The sequence below is a fragment of the Pseudophryne corroboree genome, chromosome 1 (assembly GCF_028390025.1).
Source record: "Pseudophryne corroboree isolate aPseCor3 chromosome 1, aPseCor3.hap2, whole genome shotgun sequence".
NCBI lineage: Eukaryota > Metazoa > Chordata > Amphibia > Anura > Myobatrachidae > Pseudophryne > Pseudophryne corroboree.
The window spans coordinates 683,900,500-683,920,316 of NC_086444.1; the positions used below are offsets into that span (position 1 = coordinate 683,900,500).

The 19,817-nt window shown below is 44.5% G+C and overlaps 1 protein-coding gene across 2 annotated transcripts in view; it reads right to left on the reverse strand.

The window, feature by feature from the left end:
• The window catches only part of AP1M1 (adaptor related protein complex 1 subunit mu 1), a 328,968-nt gene that overhangs the window by 25,623 nt on the left and 283,528 nt on the right, over positions 1-19,817 (reverse strand). For both annotated transcript variants that reach the window (XM_063914754.1, XM_063914755.1), the window contains exons 9-11: positions 17,191-17,349; positions 3,376-3,501; positions 2,857-2,932 (exon numbers count right to left, since the gene is read on the reverse strand). In XM_063914754.1, coding sequence (XP_063770824.1) covers positions 2,857-2,932; positions 3,376-3,501; positions 17,191-17,349 — 361 coding nt within the window. The remainder of the gene's footprint in view (positions 1-2,856; positions 2,933-3,375; positions 3,502-17,190; positions 17,350-19,817) is intronic.

The window sequence follows — 19,817 nt, forward strand, 5'->3', positions numbered from 1 at the left end:
GGGGTGCCAATTTAGTCACATGCGTGTTTAACAGCGTGGAGAACGTAGCCCAAGGTGAGCCCTGTGATGCCCCAGGTGCTACCGACCCACTAGAGGGTAAGGAACCCCCTGAACCAGAACTCTCAGCTGCCATATTTTCCTCCAACACGTCTGCGGCCTCACTACCACGCAGTGTGGGAGAAGCCCCAGCGTCGTTGCCACGTGTAGCAGACATAACTATGTGCACAATATTTGGCAACCAGGTACAAAGTGTAGCAGAACTATACCTATCAAGAAATCTTCAGTAAAGCGTACCTAAGGTAGCACATACCGTGAGTTCAAGAGATATAGATTATATGGTGACTGTAAATCACACGTAAAAATACCCCGTTAGTATATCTTGTGAAACAATCCTATATTATTTGCAGAGAAAACCTGAAACACTTGGTCCCCTCGGGTATAGCAATATAGGAATAGCACGCTGAGTGAAATACCCTGCAATAAGGCAACCACGCAGCAGCTACATGCACACACACATATTGGTCACAAGCGTACCAGGCAGAAATTATGTACCATAAACTGCACTGGACTAGCAATACAAATACGCAGTATGGCTATATGTGATAACTATAGATATAACAAACACAGTAAACACTGGATGTATATCACAGGGCGTTTGTACCACACAACCCTGAATGTATGCACTCTCTCAACACAGTCCCAGTGACAGGTAGAATATTCAAGTGTCCTGTAGGAAGCACAGCACTGGCAGGCAGGCGGTACCACAGAGGTGGATTTGCCCCAGCTATCCCAAGAAACAGCAAGGCTCTGTTTATAATGGTTGCTGATCGGGAATGAGGGAGAGGGAAGCAGCTCCAGGGCAGGAACATTGCTGCAATGGCGCCCTGGGGCTGGGGGGAGGGGCCTCAGGTCCGACCTGCTCCCCCTGCTGGCATCCCCACTGGGTGTGTGGGCAGTAAAGATAAAGTGGGGGGAACTTGGTACAACATTCCCCTTGACCTGTGCCCATAATATAAACCCTGGTGGCTAGTGGAACATCAGCCCAATAATCCGTGTCCACGCCAGCGCGCGCGGCCCGCAGCGCTGGATCGCTGTAAAGTGCGGCACAGAAGCCCCTTACCTCCCCCTGGTCTGTATGCGCCCTGCGATCCGGGAGACGGCGGTGTGAGTGTGTGACTCACGTTAGGATGGAAGAAGCCGGCGCCTCCGCTGTAGTGACCCGGCAACCGCGGCGCGGGAGTATACAGCGCCGCTGGGGGTGATGGAGCTGCACGCAGGAAAGTCTATTAGATTGTGCCTGCAGCAGCCCTGGAAGTCTTCTTTACATTTTTCTGTTTTCAGTCTGTAAAACGAAGCTCTGAAAAGGCTGCTTAGGGCAGCCTCCTGTTAAGTGCCTGCTTACTGCAAGGCACCAACTTACAAACTGAGCTCCTGTGCACGGAGGCGGGGTGATATAGGAGGCGGCGCTATGCATCTTGGGAAGAAGGTCAAAGCTTTGAGCCTGTTGGTGCCTCGGATCAAGATCCTACTCTACACCCCGATGTTAATCCTTGTGGAGCCAGTGTACCCCGCAGCAGAAATAGACACAAAGCGACATCTACAACTGTGGGCTGCTCCTTACAATTATCATGTAAGGAGCCTGAAAGAGGCTACAGTTTCCTTCCCTGTATCCACTACCATGCTCTGTAACTACAGTCTCTGTAAGAGGAGCAGTGATAGCCAATGGGAAAACCACCAGCCAACAGTACAGGGAAAGCTAGGGAAATGGGGACTGCTAAATAAAGGCCCTCTGGCACAATGCTTTCAATGTCACCAACTGCACTTATACAGAAATATTGCGGTGTTCCTTTCTGCATAGCAAATAAAACAAGGGGGTCATAATTAATCCAATGTTTATCTATAATTTATCTATCCAGCATGTAGTTTGCATCTTGGAGCAAATGGGCAATTCCATTGTCATGTATGGGACATTTGTAAAAGATTTAACATAATCTTTTTTTTTCTTCTTTTTTCAAACTTCACAGGGAAGATTTTCGTTAAAAAAAAAAAAAAGGATGTAATATCAAAGTGCTTAACTTATGTTTTAGAGCAATTTTTTTCTTTTCCTCCATTATACCCACCACAATATCACAAAGTGTAGAGGTCACATACCAGACCAGCCAAGTCCACTGCAGTTTTGTAAAGGAATCAACTCCAATTCCAAATTAAGGGCCGGTGTTATTTTTTTAATGAAAACCAATGAGAAAGAGCTATAGTGTAACTTGTTAACCTATGTTGAAAACTCATAAGTCACGTAGGGGAAATTTTTACTCATGGCCCAGATGTAAGATTTTGTACTTGTTCAGAATCCTAGCAACTCCCTTCTTTCAAACGAGGTCATACTTAAATTGAAATAAACCAGTATGAACAAGATCTCCACCATACATGGACTCATTATGTTTTCTATAGTTTATGCTGTTACTGTTCATCAGATAATAACCTCTCTAAGGGAAGAGGGGACACTGCTCTATCAAACAAGGGTTCCCCATGTCTGTTGGTGCCAGGATTTTCTTTTTAATTATTTTTTCCTCATGTACTGCAGGATGAATCCTGCTCCCCTCGGTCATATCGTTGCACACCAGCTTGTTATGGTCAGTAATGTGGCACTTGTTCCCACGCTTTACATTGGCAGTTATTACAAAATATTTTATTCTCAGGGACAGAATCACAGAAATATATAGCATATTTATACTGGATTAATCTGAAATTATATTAGTGGCCTTTAAATATCATCAAATACGTATTTATGTGGAGAATCTCCTTGAACACATCTGTTTCTAAAGTATATTGCGGCGTCCTCTTCACAGACTAATTTACCTCCATTCTGGGTTATATACCGCACCCATGGCAAAGCCTGGTAACCACTCTTCTCAATTATTTTCAAGTAACGGACCTGCACAGAAAATGTAAAAAGGTTTATTTTTTTAAATATAAATATATCGTTGTACTGGGAAAAGTAAAAAAAAAACACAAAACACAGCACTACACGTCGAGTCTCCCATATTCAAAATGCCTGGGACCAGAAGTAGTATTTTGGATATCAGATTTTCCGTACTTTGGAATTATTTGCATACCATAATGAGAGATCTTGGGGATGGGACCAAAGTCTAAACACAAAGAGCATTTATGTGTCATAAACACAGCCTGATAGTAATTTCATACAATATTTTTTATTTTATTGAACAATCAAAAAGCAAAGGTTTCCCTATCTCAGTCATGCTAAAAAAAATAAAAATAAATATGTATTTCAGAATATTCTATATTTTGGATATGGGACACTCAACCTGTATCATAATTTGAATGTGTTATTACACATTGGCATGTGTCCATATGTACCTGGATTCCAGAGGTGGTAAAGTAGGGGATCTCAAACTTCACACTGATAGGTGGTTTCCCCTCTTTATCTTCTGCCTCAACACTGGGGAGACCAAAGTGTGCTCTCATTAGGTATTCTTTTCCACCCTACAAAAGCATAAAGAGAATTTAAAACAAAATAAATAGCAGAATATTTTATACTGCATGCATTCATAAAAAAAGTATACACAATTTTTACATACACACAATTTAGATTTTAACATTGAACAAAATAACTGGGTGAGAGCACTTTTGGACAAAGTCAGTCAACACATGGTTAGTATTACACTAGTCTCCGTGTGTCATCAGATATACTGAATAAGGAATGTTTTCTTATGGTACTATTACATTTAATAAGCCACAAGAATAGAATTATAGTAGATTCTGGAGGGTTCTTTAGAGAACAACCCAAAATGTATCACAAGTTAAAGGAGTTGCACCATAAACTGAAAACCAGGATGCATCCTAAAAAAAAAAAAAAAAAAAAATTATGATAATAATAAGATTAATAAAACATAACCAAACATTTCTAAGATGCTAAAATACTTGCTAGAAAACTGATTTTGTCCATTAATTTAATTATCTGGACACAAGACTGCAAACCAGCTAAAGGAAAGCAGCATTAGAGAGAGACAGATTCTGGATATTTGTGGTCTTTTAAAATCCACAACTACCTAACCAGAATATATACGTTATGGTAAGAACTTACCGTTGATAACGGTATTTCTCCTAAGTCCACAGGTTCCACAGGATGACACTGGGATATGATGAAGTGACAGCGGATTTGCACCAATTGGTCAAAGCTTTTCAGCCTCCCAGCATGCAACGGGCCCATTCATATATCCCCGCCTCCTGGCTCAGGCAAATCAGTTGTATTCCCAAAGCTCAAGGCAGGAGCATCATAAATAGAGAAGAAAACACATACTAACCTCTTCCTTCTTGTACGGAAGGGTGAGTGAGTACAAGGATCCTCAAATCAGGTGCGTCAGGGTGGGATCCCTGTGGAACCTGTGGACTTAGGAGAAATACCGCTATCAACGGTAAGTTCTTACCATAACGTATATTTCTCCGGCAGGGTCCACAGGATAACATTGGGATTTCCCAAAGCAATTTAGTGGTGGGGACGCTCCTGATTGGACAGGAGAATCCTTCTCCCGAATTCAGCGTCATGATAGGCAAAGGTATCCATGGCATAAGGTCTAATGAATGTGTTAATGGAAGACCATGTGGCTGCCTTACATATCTGTTCTGCTGAAGCACCATGTTGTGCTGCCCATGATGGACCTACCTTATGAGTAGAGTGAGCAGAGACATTAGCCGGAACACTGAGATCAGCTTGAGAATATGCTTCTGAAATCGTCATCCAAAGCCACCTTGCCAGTGTCTGCTTTTCAGCAGGCCATCCTCTGTTGTGAAATCCATAGAGAACGATGAGAGAATCTGTCTTTCGGATGGCACTGGAATGATCCACGTAGATCCTTAAGGCATGGACCACGTCCAGCGATGCATTTCCCGCAGAAAGGCCCGGTACTTGGACAGTCGGGACTACAATTTCTTCATTAAGGTGGAATTTAGACACCACCTTAGGAAGATACCCAGATCTAGTTCTGAGAACTGCTTTATCTGGATAAAAAAAAATAATCAGAAATGGGGAAAACATGACAATGTCCCTAAATCTGACTCTTCTAGCTGACGCCATGGCTAGTAGAAAGAGAACTTCAGCTGTCAACCATTTAAGATACACTTTATTAAGTGGTTCAAATGGGGCAACTTGAAGGGCCTTTAGGACTAAATTTAAGTCCCAAGGCACTGTAAAAGGAACAAAAGGAGGTTGAATGCGCTACATTCCCTGGAAAAAAGTACGCACATCCTGTAAGTTGACAATTTTCTTTTGGAACCATAGTCAATGCTGACACTTGCACTCTCAAGGAAGCCACCTTCAAACCTTTATCCATTCCTTCCTGAAGGAATGCTAAAACACTGGAAACTCTGAAAGACTTCGGGTCCATTTTCTATTCACTGCACCAATGAATATAGGTTTGCCATATTCGGTGATAAATGCGAGCTGAGGAAGGTTTCCTTGCTCTAAACATTGTTTGAATGACCTGTTGTGAGAATCCTCTTGACTTCAGGATAGAGGTTTCAAGAGCCACGCCGTCAAAAGCAGTCGATCCAGATGTCTGTGATAAGGACCCCTGCATCAGTAGATCTGGACATTGAGGGAGCAGGAGTGGAGCATCCATTGACATTCTCTGCAGATCTGTGTACCAATGCCTTCTGGGCTAAGCCGGAGCTATTAGTATCATGGCACCCTTTCCTTGCTTTATCTTTCTCACCACCATGGGTAATAGGGTGATTGGAGGAAACACATAAGCCAGATGAAAGTCCCATCTTATCGACAGGGCATCCACAAAGATCGCTCTGGGATCCTTTGTTCTTGACCTGTATGCGAAAACTTTGTTGTTTTGACGGGACGCCATGAGATCTCTCTCTGGCAACCCCCACTTGTCTACTAGAGTATGGAAGACCTCCAGATGTAGAGCCCATTCGCTTTCCTGAATGGCGCGTCGACTGAGAAAATCTGCTTCCCAGTTTAGGACTCTCGAAACGAACACTGCGGACAAGGCTGGATGATGAAGTTCTGCCCACTTTAGTATGCGAGACTTACCTCTATCTACCTTTATCGCTTTTTGCCTCCGTATTCCTCCCTGATGGTTGAGGTACGCTACTGCCGTTGCATTGTCCGAGCGGATTTCAACTGGTTTTCCCAGCAGAATGTCCCTTGCCTGAATTAGTGCCATGTGTATGGGCCGAAGTTCTAATATAGTTATTGGCAGGCAACCTTCTTCCTTGGTCCATTTCTCCTGGAAAACACAACCTTCCTGACACTGCCCCCCAGCCCTGGAGATTGGCATCGGCTGTCAGAATTTCCCAATCTGATAACCAAAACGGTCTCCCCTTGTCCAGATGGGATGTCTGTAGCCACCAGGCGAATGACCTTTTTACTTCTATCGTAAGAACCATAGTCTGCGTTTTTATCGTCTGATGCAACCCATTCCATTTGGCAAGAATCAGATGCTGCAGAGGCCTTGAGAGGAACTGTGCATACTCCACCATGTCGAATGTTGACATCAATCCCATCACACGCATTGCTGCGTGAATGGATACCTTTGGACTGTGTAGCAAGTCCTGAATCCTTGCCTGAACCTTGGATATCTTGTTCAGAGGTAAATTTACTCTCTGAACATTTGAATCCAATACAGCCCCAAGTGAGTTATCAGTTGTGATAGAACCAATGACTATTTTGCCCAATTTATGAGCCAACCGTGCTTCTGCAGACACTCTATTGTCTGTTGCAGATGGCACAGAAGCAATTCCTGTGACAGGATTAAAAGATCATTGATGTATGGAAAAATTCTTATCCCCTGCTGGTGGAGATAAGATGCCATTACCACCATAATCTTGGTAAATACTCTGGGGGCCGTGGCTAACCCAAAAGGTAGGGCTTGGAACTGAAAATGCTGTTGGAGGATAGCGAACCTGAGATAGCACTGATGGGACAGTGCTATAAGAACAATAGGATTTTAATACCTACCGGTAAATCCTTTTCTCCTAGTCCGTAGAGGATGCTGGGGTCCACTTCAGTACCATGGGGTATAGACTGTTCCGCAGGAGCCATGTGCACTTTAAGACTTTACAAGCGTGTGAACCGACTCCTCCCTCTATGCCCCTCCTCCAGACCTCAGTTATAGGAACTGTGCCCAGGGAGACGGACATTTTGAGGAAAGGATTTACTTTTATACTAATGGTGAGATTCTTACCAGCTCACACCTCAACCATGCCGCACAACATGGCATTCAACATGACACGCCAACAGGCATGAACCATTTACAGCAACATGCTGAAAACAAATGAAACACAACTTATGTAACTATAATGAACAAAACTGCAGGTAAAGTACGCACTGGGTCGGGTGCCCAGCATCCTCTACGGACTAGGAGAAAAGGATTTACCGGTAGGTATTAAAATCCTATATTCTCATACGTCCTAGAGGATGCTGGGGTCCACTTCAGTACCATGGGGTTATACCAAAGCTCCAGTACGGGCAGGAAAGTGCGGATGACCCTGCAGCACCGATTGACCAAACTTGAGGTCCTCATCGGCCAAAGTGTCAAAATTTAGCAAATGTGTTTGACCCTGACCAAGTAGCTGCTCGGCAAAGTTGTAAAGCCGAGACGCCCCGGGCAGCCGCCCAGGATGAGCCCACTTTCCTAGTAGAATGGGTCTTCACCAACTTCAGTACCGGCAAGCCTGCCGTAGAATGAGTGCGCTGAATTGTCCCTCTGATCCAGCGCGCAATAGTCTGCTTAGAAGCAGGACACCCAATCTTGCTGGGAGCATACAGGACAAACAGAGCCTCCGTTTTCCGTAACCGAGCTGTTCTTGCGACATAAATCTTCAAAGCTCTAACCACATCTAGAGACTGTGACTCAGTGAAAGTGTCAGTAGCTACTGGCACCACAATAGGTTGGTTTATGTGTAAGGACTAAACCACCTTTGGAAGAAATTGTTGACGAGTTCTTAACTCTGCCCTATCTTCATGGAAGATCAGGTAAGTGCTCTTGTGAGACAAGGCCCCCAACTCAGACACCCGCCTTGCGGATGCCAAGCCCAAAAGCATCACCACTTTCCAAGTGAAAAACTTAAATTCGATCTCCTGCAGAGGTTCAAACCAATCTGATTGAAGGATCTGCAACACCACATTAAAGGTCCCATGGTGCCACTGGAGGCACAAATTGAGGCTGGATGTGCAAAACCCCTTTCACAAACGTCTGAACTTCTGGAAAGGAGGCCAATTGTTTTTGAAAGAAAACTGATAAGGCCGAAATCTGGACCTTGACCCCAATCTAAGGCCCGCATCCACACCAGCCTGCAGAATATGGAGAAACCGACCCAGCTGAAATTCTTCCGTAGGAGCCTTCTTGGATTCACACCAAGACACATATTTTCTCCAAATACGGTGGTAATGTTTAGACATTACTCCTTTCCTGGCCTGAATAAGAGTGGGGATGACTTCCGTGGGAATACCCTTTCGGGCTAGGATGCGGCGCTCAACAGCCATGCCGTCAAACGTAGCCGCGGTAAGTCTTGATACACACACGGCCCCTGCTGTAGTAGGTCCTCTCGAGGAGGAAGAGGCCGAGGATCTTCTATGAGCAACTCCTGAAGATCTGGATACCGAGCCCTCCTTGGCCAGTCTGGGGCAATGAAGATTGCTCGAACTCTTGTTATTATTATTTTGAGAACTTTTGGAATCAGTGGAAATGGAGGGAAAACATATACCGACCGAAACACCCACTGGGTCACCAATGCATCCACTGCTATTGCTTGAGGGTCTCTCGACCTGGAACAATATCTCTGAAGCTTCTTGTTTAGACGAGATGCCATGATGTCTACTTGAGGAACTCCCTAAAGACTTGTCACCTCTGCGAAGACTTGTTGGTGGAGGCCCCACTCTCCTGGATGGAGATCATGTCTGCTGAGTAAGTCTGCTTACCAGTTGTCCACTCCCGGAATGAAAATTGCTGACAGAGCTCTTACATGTCTTTCTGCCCAGAGGAGAATCCTTGTCACCTCTGCCACTGCCACACTGCTTTTCGATTCGCCTTGCCAGTTTATGTACGCGACTGCTGTTACATTGTCCGACTGGATCTGCACGGGATGATCTTGAAGAAGATGTACCGCTTGTAGAAAGCCGTTGAAAATGGCTCTCAATTCCAGAACATTTATGTGAAGGCAGGCTTCCTGACTTGACCATTTTCCTTGGAAGCTTTCCCCCTGTGTGACAGCTCCCCAGCCTCTGAGACTTGCATCCATGGTTATTAGGACCCAGTCGTGAATACCAAACCTGCGTCCCTCTAGTAGGTGAGAACTGTGTAGCCACCACAGGAGCGAAATCCTGGCTTTAGGGGACAGGATTATTCCGGTGCATGTGTAGGTGGGATCTGGACCACTTACCCAACAGATCCCACTGGAATACTCTGGCATGAAATCGGCCAAACTGTATGGCCTCTTAGGCCGCTACCATTTTCCCCAACAACCGAATGCATTGATGGATCGACACGCTTGTTGGTTTCGATATTTGTTTGACCATTTTCTGGATTCCCAAGCCTTTTCTACTGGAAGAAATACTCTCCGTACTTCTGTATCCAGAATCATCCCTAAAAAGGACAATCTTGTCGTCTGTTCAACTGCAACTTTGGAAAATTAATGATCCAACTGTGTTTTTAGAGTATCGACAGGGAGAGTGCGATGTTCTGCAACAACTGTTCCCTGGATCTCGCTTTTATCAGGAGATCGTCCAGATAAGGAATTAAATTGACTCCTTTTTGACGAAGGAGGACCATCATCTCCGCCATCACCTTGGTGAATACCCTCGGTGCCGTGGAGAGTCCGAACGGCAACGTCTGGAACTGGTAATGACAATCATGTACTGCGAATCTCAGATAAGCTTGGTGAGGAGGATAAATGGGAACATGCAAGTAAGCATCCTTTATGTCTACTGACACCATGAAGTCCCCCTCCTCCAGACTGGAAATCACTACCCTCAGGGATTCCATCTTGAACTTGAACCTTTTCAGGAAGAGATTTAGATTTTTCAGGTTTAAAATCGGTCTGACCGAGCCGTCCGGCTTCGGAACTACGAAGAGGCTTGAATAAAAACCTTCTCCTTGCTGTGACAAGGGTACCAGGACAATGACCTGATCCTGATTCTGGAAGAGAAGCTGGCAAGGTCGATTTGAAAAATAGGCATGGGAGGACGTCTTGAAACTCTAGTTTGTACCCATGGGACACTATTTGTAAGACCCACGGGTCCAGGCCACATTGGGTGTGGTAATAAAAAGTCGGCAGTAACTAGGTCGACAATGTCTAGGTCGACCACTATTGGTCGACAGTAACTAGGTCGACAGGGTCTTTAGGTCGACATGTTCTAGGTCGACAGGTCAAAAGGTCGACATGAGTTTTTAATGTTATGTTGGTGTCGTTTTCTTCGTACAGTGACGGGGAACCCCAATTAGTGCACCGCTTCGCTCGCCATGCTTCGGGCATGGTGCCTTCGCTCCGCTACCGCTTCGCTCGGTACAGATTACCGTTCCAATCGTAGTCCACGTGGATCGTTAAGTATGAAAAGGTTCAAAAAAAGAAAAAAATAGTGTAAAACGCATGTCGACCTTTTGACCTGTCGACCTAAAGACCCTGTCGACCTAGACACCCTGTCGACCTAGTTACTGTCGACCTAGACATTGTCGACCTAGTTACTGTCGACTTTCAGTCCGGATCCCGGCCACATTGACTCCAGATTTGACTGAAAAGTTTCAGATGTGCTCCCACCCGAGCGGACTTCCGCAAGGGAGCCCCAGCGTCATGCTGCAGATTTGGCAGAAACAGGGGTGGACTTCTGCTCCTGCGATCCGGGAGACGCTGCGGATTTCTTTCCTTTTCCCCTACCTGCAAATAAGGGGGAACCTTTGGCCTTTTTGTATTTGTTGGGCCGAAAGGACTGCATGTGAGAGTGATGTGTCTTTTTCGCCGGTGTAGGAGCATAATGCAAGAATGTCGACTTACCTGCGGTAGCCGAGACTAATGCATCCAGCCCATCACCAAACAAGGCCTCACCTTTATACGGGAGAGCCTCCATATTTCTTTTGGAATCTGCATCAGCATTCCACTGGCGAATCCACAACGCCCTCCGAGCAGATACTGCCATGTAGCGGTTCTTGATCCCAAGAGAACAATATATTTCATGGTTTCTAGTACGTACGCAGCAGCGTCTTTGATACGACCTAACGTTAGGAGTATCTCGTCTCCATCTATTGTGTCAATGTCTAATGACAAGTTTTCTGATCATTTCTCAATAGCACTATTCACCCACGCACAGACAATGGTAGGCCTGTGCCTGTCAGCTCCTTAAGTGAAGCCATTCCAGGTGCAGGGAGAAACACCTTTTCTCTTTTATGACAGGGCCCTGTCTAAAATGCGGGGTGACTCCCACCTTTTGGAAAAAGGTAAGCTGCCTGAATTCCTTTTGGGAATCTGAAATTTCTTTTCAGGTTTAAATCAGACTCCCTCCAAGAGACTGTTCAACTCCTGAGGTGGAGGGAAAATTACATTACTTCTTTACTAAAGTAAACCCTCTCCTTGTGGTAAAAGAGGGGGCTTCGTAACTTCTAACACCACCTTTATAGCTAAAACATGTTTTGAAAGCTTTTTTGCAAACTTAGGACCTATTCCCCTGGAATCACTAGTGTCGACACAGGAATCAGAGTCCGTGTCGGTATCAGTTTGTACTACTTGTACAAATTTGTATGTGACCCAGAGGGGTCCCTGTGGATGAAAGGCAGAACTATTAAAAATCACATCTTCAACAGATTATTTTCAGTTTTCTGCATGAGATTCAGTCCAACCTCTTACAGATATGATTCACACTATCATGTAACCTTTCACCCAGTCAAGCTCTTGGTGTCATATTACACCACTGTGTCCCTAACATGTCTCCCACAGAGGAAGAGTTCCCTGCCTCAGACATGTCACACACGTGCACAACCACACCACATACACTCCGGGACTTATAGGGGACAGACCCACAGTAAAATCTGTCAGAGGGACACAGATAGGATTTGCCAGTTCACAACCCAGGGCCAGTAACACAATGTCTGTGAACACAAAATGCCCAGTGACATGCAGCGCTTTTCTAGTGTTAATCACACAATTATATAGCACCAAATTCACTGTGCCCCCCCCCCCGTTTTGCACCCCGATACTTGTTCAGCAGTGGAGGAGGACCAGCGTTCTTCTCTGCAGCCTGGAAGGAGAGAAAATGGCGCTGAGCAGTGTGCTGGCTGACTGAGGAGGAAGCTCCACTCTTCAATGGCGTGTTTCTCCTCAGCTTTTATGAGGTAATTTTTTATACTGGCGGGGGTAGGATTGTGCCACAGCAACTTATGCCCCTTATTTATGCCAGTTTCCATAGGTTTCATGCTGCCCAGGGCGCCCCCGCGCCCTGCAGTGCCTGTGTATGTGTGGGCAACATGGCGTGCTGCGCTGCCGCCAGCCACGCGGTACCTTTAGCCGTCACTTTCTTGATTGAAGATCTGTCTTCTAAACACTCACCTGACTTCTGGCTCTGTGAGGGGGGTGACGGCATGCTGTGGGAGTGAGCATCTAGGTACGGCTAGCGTTCAGTTCCCTTCAGCAGCTAATGGTGTCCTGTCAGCCAGAAGCAGAGCCATGAAACTCTTTAGGAAGTTTGTTCCTACTTCTGCCTCCTCAGTCCCACGAAGCAGGGAGACTGTTGCCAGCAGTTCTCCCTGAAAACAAAAAACCTAACATAAGTCTTTTCAGAAAAACTCAGTAGAGCTCCCCTGGAGTGCATCCAGTCTACCTGGGCACATTTCTAAAACTGAGGTCTGGAGGAGGGGCATAGAGGGAGGAGCCAGTTCACACTCTTGAAAAGTCTTAAAGTGCTCATGGCAACTGCGGAACAGTCTATACCCCATGGTACTGAAGTGGACCCCAGCATCCTTTCGGACGTATGAGAAATGTAGGTAAGCATCCTGTATATTCAGGGATACCATATAATCTCCTGGCTCCATGGCTAAAATGATGGAACGGAACGTCTCCATATAAAACAGAGGTACTCAAATGTACTTATTCAGCACTTTGAGATTGAGCCGAAATTACCCATTTGGTTTCTGAACTAGAAACAGGTTGGAGTAAAAACCCTGTCCTCGTTGTACAGGAGGAACTGAAATGACTACTCCTGAGAAAAGCAAATTCTGCACTGCCTCTTGCAAAGCCCTGGCCTTCATTCTCTACCCGAGATGGGCAGGTACATAAAAAAACCTTCAAGGAGGGTGCTTCTTGAAGGCAAAAGCATAACCTAGAGATACTGCTTCCTGTACCCAGGCATCTGTTGTAGACTGCTGCAAGATCTGTGGAAACTGAAGAAGTCGGCCCCCCAGCCTGAGCTCCCCCAGGTGGAGGCCTGCATCATCAGGCTGAAGGCTTAGCTGTTTTATCAACTGGTCCTCTGGTAGCCCAATGCTTTTTAGTCTTACCAGACTTCTTGTATTGGGACTGCCTGCCATCACTTTTTCCTTTAGCTTTTCCTTGAGACCAAAAGGGCCGAAAAGCCAGAACTTTAGGTTTGAAATTGTGTGTGGAAGGAAACTTTACGTTCTTGGAGTCTGCTTCTGACTCCAAAATATCTGTCAATTCTTTACCAAAAAGAAAATATCCAGAAAAAGGCAAAGATTCCAAATCCTTCTTAGATTTTGAATCCGCTTTCCACGTACGTAGCCAAAATGCTCTGCGAGCAGCTAATGTTGAAGCGGATACCCTGGAGGCAATAGTACCCATATCCAATGCTGTCTCTTCCAAGAACATTGCAGCCTGTTTTATATGTGCTATATGGTATTTTTGCTCTCTAGATGCTATTGAAAAATCCCCCTCCAATGCATAAGCCCAGGCAGCCACTGCCTTTGCCATCCAAGCTGAAGCCATGGCTGGCCTTATGACTGCCCCAGACAGGGAAAAAATATTTTTTCAAAAACCATCCAATCTCCTATCTGTGACATCATTTAAAAGATTCTGAAGGCAAAGGTAATGTAGATTTTCGCAATAATCGAATCGCATGCATATCTACTTTAGGAGCCACCTCCCTTTTTAAACAATCCCCAGCTAGAAGAGGATAATTGAAATTCCATTTCTTAGGAATTCTAAACTTCTTATTGGACGTAGCCCAAGCCTCTTCCATGATTTCTGTCAGCTGATCTGACCTTGGAAACTCAGTCTTAACTGTTTTTGGACGTTTAAACACAGGTGACTTGGTTGTTAACACCAAGTCACCAGGCTCTGCTGAATCCACTAAGGACAGAATGGCTCATCTGAAACATGTGTAGCCTGTGAGGATGAAGATTTACTTACCACTGGTTTATCAGCCTGAGGCTGCTGCTGGAAGTGATAAACCGCAGGTGGGAAGCTGCATTGTAAGGGTTAATCGTGTAACCTATCCCTGGTACAGGAGTTGGAGGAATTATCCTTTCAGCTATACTGGATAATGTCTGTGCAAATATACCCTAAGGTGGATCAACCTGTACCTGAATCTGCCTTGTATTTTTCAAGAGACCCTGGTGAAATCTAAAACAATTTGCACACACACCATCCTGAACCAGATCCTGAGAGGTTAAAACAGCTTTGCAAGACAAACATGATATGAGTGTTGGTGTTGCAATGAGTGTATCTTCTTCACCTTTGCCGCTCTTAGACATGATAAATAATCAACAATTCCACAGTGTACTACACAATTTGTGACTGTAATCCCTTTAAGCTTCTTAAATTGACCTACAATCCGACCCTACCCATGCACCAGCATTGAAGATCGGAATAGAAATAAAACTGACAGAATTATAGTAAAGTCAGCAATCACACTAGCAGTCAGTCATGTTATACATTAGTATAGTAAGCAATATGAGCACACCAACTGCAACTGCATATCAAGTATGTATGAGAACATATTACTGAATTATGTTTAACAGATCTACCATATTCAGACGCATAGTGAAAGAACAGTAATAGTATGCAGACTCATATGCAATATGCACTTATCTAACTATTCGTACTCAAAAGGTAGAGAGAGACTTAGTGCTGTATAGCCCATACTCAGTAGAGTGGGATACAGGGAGACTCGCCTCGCTTCCAGGACCAAACAATACGTTTGCGAACGCTGAGTGGATCCAGACGCTACTAGTGTACACTGCCGCTCCATGAACCTATAGTGAACACAGACGAACCAGTCACACAGCCGCCTATGCTGCGACTGGATCCCCTTTGTGTACAGCGTCTGAGATGGAAGCGGGAAACAGTTCATGGTGGGAGACTCGGAGGAAACTGGTCATGAACCGGGGGGAGGGGCAACCAGGAGAGCATCGGACTTCCCACTGCTGACATCAACCCTAGGGATAGCGGGCTCATATTATTCCTGGAACCTCTGATCCCTAAGGCCTAGCGCTGGTGCACCCGAGGTGGCAGCCACATCAGCTACTGTTTGGTAGTCTCCTCCCAAAACAGTGCAGCTGTGTCCGTATTCCCCTTCTAAGCAGAATAGATGCCATGCCTTACCTTCCCCCCCCCCGTGCTCCGGCCACAGCCTGGTGGTAACTTCTGCTGAACTTGCTAGTATATCCGACACAGACTCCTGCCGAAACAGCACTGAACTCGTGGGTAAGCGTTGTCGCGACCCGGCGGAGACTTGTTGAAGCAACTCTATCTAAGGTACGTACAAAACGCTTTTTAGAAATCACTCAAGAAAAAAATAGTAAGACTATAAAAAATAATATAAGAAAGTTTATGGCTGCTAAAAAACAGCAGCCCTCTGACCATGTTCCGGCTCCTGCCGCACCAAACAAAAAACTGATTTGCCTGAGCCAGGAGACGGGGATATATGGACGGGCCCGTTGAATGCAGGGAGGCCAAAAAGCTCTGACCGATTGGTGCAAATCCGCTGTCGCTTCATCATGTCCCAATGTTATCCTGTGGATAACTTGTGGACCCTGCCGGAGAAATACATATGCAGTCATGTAGTTGTCTTAACTGTGACTGGATGGATGGAATATTTAGGGGCAGATTCAATTAGCTGCAGGTTGATCCCCGATCAGCTTGTGTCTGCAGTTTATGCTCACTTGTACTTGCTCCCTCTGAAGGTGCAAGCAGAAATTAAAGTTAACTGCAGCTTCGGGGCTAACTGATGTTCTGTAACTAAATAGCTCCAGGCACTTTACCTGGGGGAAAAAAAAAGACCATGTCATCAACTTGCAGCTAATTGACTCTGCTCCTTAGAGACCTTTAACAAAGGAAGTTACCCACCACTGGTATCATTAAGGGTAATTCAAAATATCAGCAAAATTGTTGATCACGTGAACATACTTCCCAATCTCATTATAGTCAAGAAATAAATAATAACTAGAAACGTTTAGATCTTTAAAGAGAAGTCCATAATTCAGTGCCTTCTCCAACTTAAAAACAAACAAACAAAAAAAAAAAAACAGGCCTAAACGGATGTTATAGTGAAGGGGGATTCCCTACAACCTCCATCTTGCCTGACTGTACATTTCAATGTATATGTTCAGAATGTTGCCATTGTGAACGTCAACAACAGAATGTTTTCTAACGAGGGTTAGGCCTCAGGCTGTGATTAGGGTTAAGGGGGGTAACACACCGAGAGATCCGTGCTTAAATTCTAAGCAATCTGACTAGATTGCTTAGAACTTAAGCGCGGATCTCTCCGTGTGTATCCCCTACAGCGATAGCTATGCGTGGCCCGAGCGTTACTATCGTCGTTGCTAGATTGGCCTGCATGCAGAGAAAATCTAGCAGGTCACTCATTTCACCGCTGGGTGAAATGAGCTGCCCTCTCGTCCCCCATGCTCAGCACACATAGCGCTGTACTGAGCTGGGGAAGAGATGTGCGCCGAGTGTTCGTGCTAGATCGCTCAGAACACATCTGTGGGGAAATCGCCCTTGTGTGTATGGCCCTTTAGGGATACTTACCACGGCAATGGAAAACCACATGGCCGACATGCTGACTATCAACATATGACATGTCAAACTCCCATCCAGGTCTACAGTCAGAACATGTCAATATTTTGTACCACATTCACATTACAGTAAAGGTTTAGGTTAAATCAACCATGTCAAAACAGATCTGAAGAATAGGCTTAACGTAGTAATGCGGCTTACCGGGAAAGACTTTATAGACCATACTATCTCGCTATTTTCTGGCACCCATTTAACACTCCCCACCGTGGTCTTGAACTTGGGGGAGTCAGCATCATTTGGAACTGGAATGTGAATCTCTACGTTGTTAGCAGTAGATCTGCGTTTGAACTGACTTTTGGCCTAAAACAAACAAAGTGGGCCATCCATAAGTGTGTTATTTTACAGTTCATCCAAAGATGAAGCATCATTGTGAGAATTGAAGCACTCTTGCTCTGGCATGAAGAAAAGGACATCACTATTTATTACAAGCCAATAAATCAAACATTATGAGCAAATCTGTAAAGGTTTTATTTTAAGGCATTAATGAGGTCTATATGTATCACTGTTGTCATTTCAACCCACTGTGGATTAGACATATGATGTCAGTACTCACAGATCAAAAAGTTATTTCAAAAATTCACTCATACACAGTGCAACTGCTGAGCTGTGTCTCATGTAGACGTGTATTTAGCATTAATAGACAACGTTTATGGCAGTGGTTCTCAAACTGTGCCATGCACCCTGGGGTGCCTCGGGACACTTGCAGGGGTGCCTCGGGACACTTGCAGGGGTGCCAGGGTTGGTGGTCCAGGACCAAATCAATTTATTTATGGTCAATGTAATAAGCAAAACCAGTTCTGGTGGCTGTCAATCATAGAATGTGGACAAACCGAATAAATCTTGTTCCTCACCACACAATTGAACCTAAGGATGACATATGAATACAATTTACTTAATTTAATATTTCTTTCTAAATTTCTCAATGAGAAACCTTTGACCTAGGGGTGCTGTGAAAACAATTCTGATGCTCTAGGACACAATGATTCAAAAAAGTTTGAGAACCACTGTATATGGTGTTATACTGCCCATTATTTTGGAATAACTAGCACGATAAATAATTTGTAATAACGATAGCCATTTTCTTCCTTATTTTCAATGTCCTACCAAATTACATTTAAAAATCAGATCTCATCTGACTATCCGTTCTTAATGAATTTGGATCTAATAGCAGTAACACTGTACACAGTAACAGAGATCCAATAGATTGGTTCTCTTCAGACAGACCCAGTAATGAGGGTACAATCATTAGCTAATGTAATTACACTTTGTGTATATGTTTTTGGAGAAGTATATCCAGGTAGATGTGTGTAGTTGCATGTGTGCTTATATTTATTTTTTTACCTTTGATGTCACATGCCTATTTTTGCACCAAATTAGCCACATACTGTACCTGCAAAACTAGGCACAGAATGATCCTCTGGGAGCAGTACCTATGATTGGGAATTAGGCTTATCAAAAAGATCACAGCAGCAAACAATAGGTTAGTTCAGCTTTTCTGTACAGTGGAGAGAATTTGCAAGCCAGCATGCCTGCAGCCCGATAAAACCCTCTCTGAGGCAAGGTACAATTTATTATTTATTTAGTAACAGTTTCTTATATAGTGCAGTATATTCCGTTACATTTTACAATTAGAAAAGTAATAGAACAAAACTGGGTAAAAACAGACAGACAGAGGTAGGAAGGCCCTGCAAGCTTACAATCTATGTGAATTTGCAAACTTCTTTGCAGATAAAGTATTTACAATCCGGGTTGTAATCTCCACAGTGCCATCAAAGGAGTGCCAAACTACCAAGCCTACCAATGTAAGCCACCTGTATCCTGGACCAGCTTTGACCCAATGGATGTAAGAGACTTGAAATTGCACAAATGTTGTGTCCCACTACCTATGATCTGGACCCAGCCTCAATGAAGCTCCTAATAGGGTGTATGGACATAATTGGCCCTGCATTTGCAAAAATAGTTCAATGCTATGTGCAGACGGGAATGTTTCTTGAACCCTCAAAGGCAGCAATTTTTAAACCTCTCCTAATTTAAATCCCGACTGCATGACCAACTACAGAACGGTTTCAAACCTTCCTTTTCTAGGAAAAGTTATTGAGAAAGTGGTTGCAAATCAACTGGAAACCCGCCTGACAACCCATGATATTTATGATCCATTCCAATCAGGGTTCAGGAGCAGACACAGCACTGAAACAGCCCTGGTGTGTGTTAACTAATAATAATAATTTTATTTATGTAGCGCTTTTCTCCAGCAGGACTCCAAGTCGCTTTACAGGCATTAAAAACAGTAATCAAGATTTGGTATTACAGCAAGTAGAGAACACAGAAATCATTAAAACAACTAAACCTAGAGAGCACAACAAGCATATTGCAGGGTTGGTGCAGACATATTGGGTAATAAATTCCAGGGGTTGTATATTTCACTCATGAAAGGCAGCAGGCGAGGCAGCCATCTTGGGCATACTACGTAGGATTACCCTGGGTGGAACGGGTCACACCTAGGAGAGATGATGCAAAAATAGGATTTTAATCATCTGGGTCCAAAGGAGCCAGTGCACTTTAAATTTCTTTAACTTGGTGGGCTGGCTCCTCCTCTCTATGCCCCCTCCCACAGGCAGTTACAGATAAAATAGTGCCCGAAGGAGAAAATAGGATTTTAATTCCTACTGGTAAATCCTTTTCTCTTAGTCCGTAGAGGATGCTGGGGACACCAAAAGAACCATGGGGGTATAGACAGGATCCGCAGGAGAAATGGGCACTTTAAGACT